Source organism: Geospiza fortis, unplaced genomic scaffold (genome assembly GCF_000277835.1).
Source record: "Geospiza fortis unplaced genomic scaffold, GeoFor_1.0 scaffold95, whole genome shotgun sequence".
NCBI classification, from domain to species: Eukaryota; Metazoa; Chordata; class Aves; order Passeriformes; family Thraupidae; genus Geospiza; species Geospiza fortis.
This window is the reverse complement of record NW_005054333.1, coordinates 2,012,781-2,018,780: the sequence shown is the minus strand read 5'-3', so window position 1 is coordinate 2,018,780 and position 6,000 is coordinate 2,012,781. Positions and strand designations below refer to the sequence as shown.

Sequence of the window (6,000 nt, the reverse complement as noted above, 5' to 3'; positions counted from 1 at the left end):
TCTTTCCCTTGATATAGGCCTGGTATTTTCCCTCTGATCACAAGCTCACAGTACATCTTCAGGTAAAGGGATCCTCATAGAGAACAGTCATAATGATGGCAAGCACTTTAGAAACACTGATTGGTGTGATTGTGAGGCATCAGTGACTCTTTATTGTAATAATTTTTAGCTTCCCTTTGACAAGCTTAATCCACATAAGAAGTGCTACAGGGTCTGGACTGAAGGTGGAGTAACCTAACCCTAGACTTCGCAGAGCAGTGTAAGAAAGGGGACAAGCACAGAGTGACCTTGCAAAGCTACAGCTTCCCAGCCTCCTGCAAGCAGCTGTTTAGAGATTTCCCAAGACAACCCTTCTGTCCAGATGGTGATGTTGAGCAGTTTGTTCCATGTGGATTTCAGTCTTACCTTCTGTCCCACAGGTCCAGGCCATCCTACTGGTCCTGGCATCCCAGGGACGCCCGGGGGACCCGGTCTGCCCTTGAACGGAAAACACTGATTACAATGATTCATAGAAACACCACTCCTACACAGCTCCCTGCTGCAGACAGGGGATAAAAAGACCTGTGTGTACTCATATCCATACAAATCCAATTTATGTTAAAAGCAGAACCAAATCTTTAACTAACTACTAACTATTCCTGTTACTATGGTCCTTATTCTGAACATTGCTAGCTGTAATTGCTCTTTATCAACTACTATATGACTACCAAAAACTACATATGTACATACAGTTATTTGTCTGTTTTAATTGCTGCTTGTAAATCACTTTTTAAATATCTCCTAAAATGCTGCAGATTAATGCTCTTCCACTGCATTACACTCCTTGACAATATGATCTCAGAAATGTCATCATGACTTTCAGGGCCAAGAGCGAGCTCTTGTGGGCCAGACAGCTTTTAACAAGAGTTGTACAGTTTTATTTCCAACCTGAATGACTTCTCTTTCAGAATCTACTTGTATTTGTCAGAAGAGTAAGTGTTGATGTACTGTGTTTAAAGTTTAGCACATTTTGTAGGTTAGTGTGTTAGTCTCCCGAAGACATTGCTGGTTTGAACCCTTTAATTTATATTAATAATATTTTTGTTTACTGTAGGACATTTGAAAATAGATTAAGAAAATTGTCTCTTCTGTTTATATGTTTTATATTTATTTGAATTACTGATTGGTAGCTGGTGTCAAAATCCTTGGTGTATTATTAGAAAGGTGTCAAAATCCATGGTATATTATTAGAAGGGTACTTCTTTTCCTAGTTAGTGACCACCCCCTGCATATCTCTGATTTCATCCTGCATTTCTGTCTTCTTTAAAGTTAATTACATTAAATGGATGTACTAAGTGACTGAGATAACATATTCTGTTTCATCACATGTAGGGGCACATATTTTTGACAATATATCACAGCTGGTATGTCCCCAAGCACAGGATTGTAGTCAGCATATTGCACTGGTGCCAGAGCTCTGGAAGGGTAATCATTAATGGTTGTTCCTTCTTCAGGGGTATCTGGCTGAGCCTTGTTTAGACTTTGGATGAGTAAAAAGTTTGATTTTGCTTTGTTTTTTTTTTTTTTTTGATACATCTTTTATAATAACTCCAATAATCTGCTTCCCATTGTTCACACAAACACTTCAGGTAATGTCCCACTCTTTGGCTTCTCTCCATGCTTTTACTCAGGGAATTTGTCAAATTCAAGCCAGCTGGGCAGGTCTCCAGCCCTGCAGCCAGAGATACCTATCATCCACTCTGGATACCAGTGAGAGAAGCACTAACAGGCTAAACTTCAACATTAGCTGAATTTTATTGAACTGTTGTCTGCACCTCTCTCTGGCAGCTGCTATTAAATATTGGATGGGTTTCTGAGACAGCACCTTTATTCATACCTTTCTTCCAGGCCTGCCAATCTCCCCCTGCCAGAGAAAGGAATTTGTCACGTGAAGCACAGTGGCTCTCAAGTCAACGCATCAATGCATTTCTATTAAAAAACAAACAAACATGCAAACCCACACCTCCCTCCCCCAAAGAACAAATACCACCAAACAAAACACTGTGAATATCTTTGTGCTCAAAACTGTGCTTACAGAGGCAAAATTAGAAGAATTACTGTATTAGAGCTCCTTCGTCTTTCCTGTGTCTTTCCTACAGGCAACTCCTTGTATAACAAATCACACAATTAGCTGCTCAGCTTCATCTGTAAGGGTCTTTGGTATCATTATGGAACAAAACTTTGCAAAACAGAAAACATAACATATAGGCCATCTTTAATACCTGAGCTGTCCCATGCGATTCACACTGCATGGGAGAGCTCCTCTCCTGATGTTCTCCAGGAGGGACAGGCAGCTCAAAGGCCTTTGGGCCAGTAAAATTGCTGAGTTTTGCACCTGAGATACTTTCTCAAAGCACACCCTAAACATAGGTCACAAAAGAAGACATAAAATATACTTCAAGACTGAAAAGGAACACAGGAAGACTAAGTTTAAAATTACAGCTTCAAGCCAATTCATAGCTTTACATTCAAATTAAAGCCAAACCTAACATTCATAAGGCCCACCATTCACTAAACAGACAAAGAAAAAAGTGAACATCCTCCCCTGCTTCTTTGCTCCTCAAAACCACATCAAACTCCATGACAACAGACACTTACTTTCTCCCCTTTTAGTCCCATTATACCAGGAATTCCTTGTGGACCCTAGGGAGGAACATGAACACTATTATTAAACTGCATTAGTGAGGTGTTTGTGTTCCATCAGCCCTAGACCCTGTATGTGTCTCCTACGACCTGAGGTGTTGGGTGTGTTTGAATGTGGCTCCAAACCCCAGGTCTGTGCCGCTGCTGAACAGCAGGATGGAGAGTTGGACTGACATGGGAATGGGAAGGGCAGGGGAATCTCATAAATGAGGAGAACCTGCAAGAAAAACAAGCCTGGGGCAAATGAAAAGTTATCAGAAGTTATCAGAGTCCTGAAGAATTAGCAACCAGGACATGGAGACACCACATCAGCTGGCAAAGGAGGTCAGCCCAAGGGGTGGTAATGGAAGTAGCATAAAGCATGCGGGATGGGCTCTGCAGGGTGGGATGGACATTGGGATTGCACCATTTCTGAATTCTGAAAAAATTTCTCTCTGTCAAACAAGGCTGATTCTCCTTTCTGGAGACTTCTTAATCCAGGGAGACCTTGAACACCTTCCTCAGGAAAAAACCACCAGAAAACAGATTTGTTTCTAGATGGCTTTGGTTTGCAGATCATCTTTTAGATGACTAAGGAAAAGAATCTCACAGGCCTGCATTAGAGAAGCATCAGATTCACTGTAAAAATCACTCACTCCAGGTTTGGATCCTGCACATCTTATAGTGTCCAAAATGTGATCAAATTGCACATGAATAGGAGCAAAATCTATCTTCAGACACAAATTACTCCAACTACTTTAGTTAGTAGAGTCATTTCAGGTTTTCAGTAGTGAAAATCAATGCACCCTATTAGAGTTAGAACCAAATTTAATCTTGTTTATTTCTTTTTACCTTAGGATACACATGGGAGGAATTACACTCAAACTTATACCATTACAAATCTAATTCTCCTTCTTATGAAAATTCATTAAAATTCAGCTATGAGTCAACAGTATGAGATTTTACAACTCATCTGAAAGCCCTGCAAGCTAGAGAAGAATTCAGAAGTAATTACTAGATGTCTTTGTAATGGTAGTATTCCTTTGCAGGTGACCATAGTCACAAAAGTATTTCCCAAAAGACTGCTGGTTCTAACATTGTCCCTGTACAAGGCACAGTCCTGTAATTTGTAATTAAAAATTCCAAAGCCATGTTATACCCATCCTACTGTCTGCTGTTATGATAAAACCTGCCAGCCTGCTCTATTTAAAAATGTTCTTGGAGGCATCATAGGTCATTTGTTAGCAAGATTAATATTATTTATAGCAATGGACTTTGTAGAACAATAGAATTAAAATTACTTTCTTGCAATGTAAGTCAGAGAGACTACCGAGAGGATTTTTTTTAAAAAAGACAGTCTAGCAAAGACTGGAATAACAAGTGTATTTTTCATATGAACAGCAACTCTGGATCATGGCCAATCACACTACAAGGCTGTTTCATAATGCAGAGAAGATTTTCTTCAAGACAGAACTAGGCAAACACCAGGCACCACTTCTGACCACACTTTTCCACCCTCATGAACTAAATGAATTTTCCCCACCCTGCATCTCAGCAAAGACAAAATGGCAAAACAATAAAGACAAAGTTCATGGGGAGTTGGAACTAGATGATCTCTTCCAACTCAAACCATTCTATGACTCTATAAAAAGACTTTGTGGCTTTCACCTTGAAATTTCTAGACTCTCCAATTATCTCTGAAGTACTGACTTATAAATAATTAAAGCTAAGCTTTTTGCCACATAACTGAGCCTTTACTTTGATGTGTTGTCCATATTTTTAAGTAGTGTTTGGGTGCTTGTTACCTTCTCAGGCTGCCAAAGCCTCGGCCACAGCTTTGCTGAGCACAGGCCCTGAGCTGTGTCTGGTCTGTATGGCAATAAACTGGCACCCAGGGGGCTTGAGGAAGATCATTGTCCCGAGGCACCAGGCACAGCACATGGATTGGGACTGCCTGTGCCCCAGCAGGAACTGGAAGTGCCTCTCCATGAAAACTCTCCATTTTCTTTGGAGGGAACTGGAATGGAAAGGCAAACAGAGGATCCTCTCGACAATACAGAGATGTTCATAAAAAAACTTCCCTCTAGGGGTGGCTCATTTCCTCAGAAGAAGGCCAGGTTGGATGGGGTTCTGAGCAACCTGGTATAGTTGTGTAGTCTCTGTTCATTGTAGGGGGGTTGTACTTGCTGACCTTTAAAGGTCCCTTCCAACTCAAACTGTTATGTGATTCTAAGATTTCTGACCTTCCTCTGAAGATTTCTGAAAGAATAAATTGTAGGAAATGAGGTGTGAGGACAAAAAGACTGGTCTGAGGTTATCTAGCAAGTCAGAGGCAGAAATGTTGCAGGTAAAGCTAGAAGACCCTGCACCTCCTGAATCCCACCCGAGTGCCCTGCTAAGCCCCTCCTTGTCCCTGATTTTACTGTAGATGTTTGCCTTCTCAGGGCAACCGGGATGTTAGCAGATACTCTGCTAACATCCCGGTCCATTTTTTACCCTCTGCATCCACTCCACAGGCTCTTGTCCTCACAAAAAAAAAAAAAAAAAAAAAAAAAAAAAAAAAAAAAAAAGAGAAGAGAGTCTAAAGCAAAGAAAAAACTGACAAGAAGCATCTGAAGGAAGTGATGACACATCTGTGGTTTTTAATGGGTGCTACCCACTGTAAAACTCCACAAAAATTAAGGGTGAACTTGAAACAGAATGAAGTGTGTAAGGCAGGGATGAGAACATAGGGTAAAAAACCTACATGATTTATGCAAAATCATATCAAAATGAAATTTAGCCAGAGCTTGGCATGCTTATTGGGTGGTAAAAAGCATTTTCATGTGTTTCACAGCTTTGTAAGGACTTTGGAGCAAGTGAGAGAATGATGTGGCTCCATCACACATGCCTCACTCACCTGGGGGCCAGGAGGCCCTGCAGAGCAGTGCAATTCAGGCAGAGAGGAAGCCTGTATTATCCGGAGCTCATGACACAGCTCTTCCATATCCAGCTTCTAAGAAACATCAAACATATGAGTGAACATGCAACCACATGTAGCCTGTTGGAGAAATGCATAAAATTCCAGCCACCATACAGTACAGCCTCAAAAGAGTTTATTTGTTCCCTCTGGGAGAAGTCTGGGGCTTGTCACAAGGTTATCTTCATGGATGCCTGAACATTAGCACTTCAGCACAGCCTCCTGCCCCATGCTTCCTTCTCTTCCCCCTCTTCCTCCTCTTCCTCTCCCAGAGGCACATTGCAGCCAGGCTGCCCCTTTGAGCCAGTGTGGAACCCATGTCTATTCTTAGAACTGACCCTGCCCTCTCTGTCCCACTTTGCCAGCAGCAGCTCCTCTCC

The 6,000-nt window shown here is 41.4% G+C and overlaps 1 protein-coding gene across 1 annotated transcript in view; it reads right to left on the bottom strand.

Moving 5' to 3' along the window:
- The window catches only part of COLQ (collagen like tail subunit of asymmetric acetylcholinesterase), a 39,793-nt gene that overhangs the window by 19,707 nt on the left and 14,086 nt on the right, over positions 1-6,000 (bottom strand). The window contains exons 3-6 of the mRNA XM_014307302.2: positions 5,561-5,656; positions 2,638-2,682; positions 1,877-1,903; positions 406-477 (exon numbers count right to left, since the gene is read on the bottom strand). Of these exons, the coding sequence (XP_014162777.1) occupies positions 406-477; positions 1,877-1,903; positions 2,638-2,682; positions 5,561-5,656 (240 nt within the window). The remainder of the gene's footprint in view (positions 1-405; positions 478-1,876; positions 1,904-2,637; positions 2,683-5,560; positions 5,657-6,000) is intronic.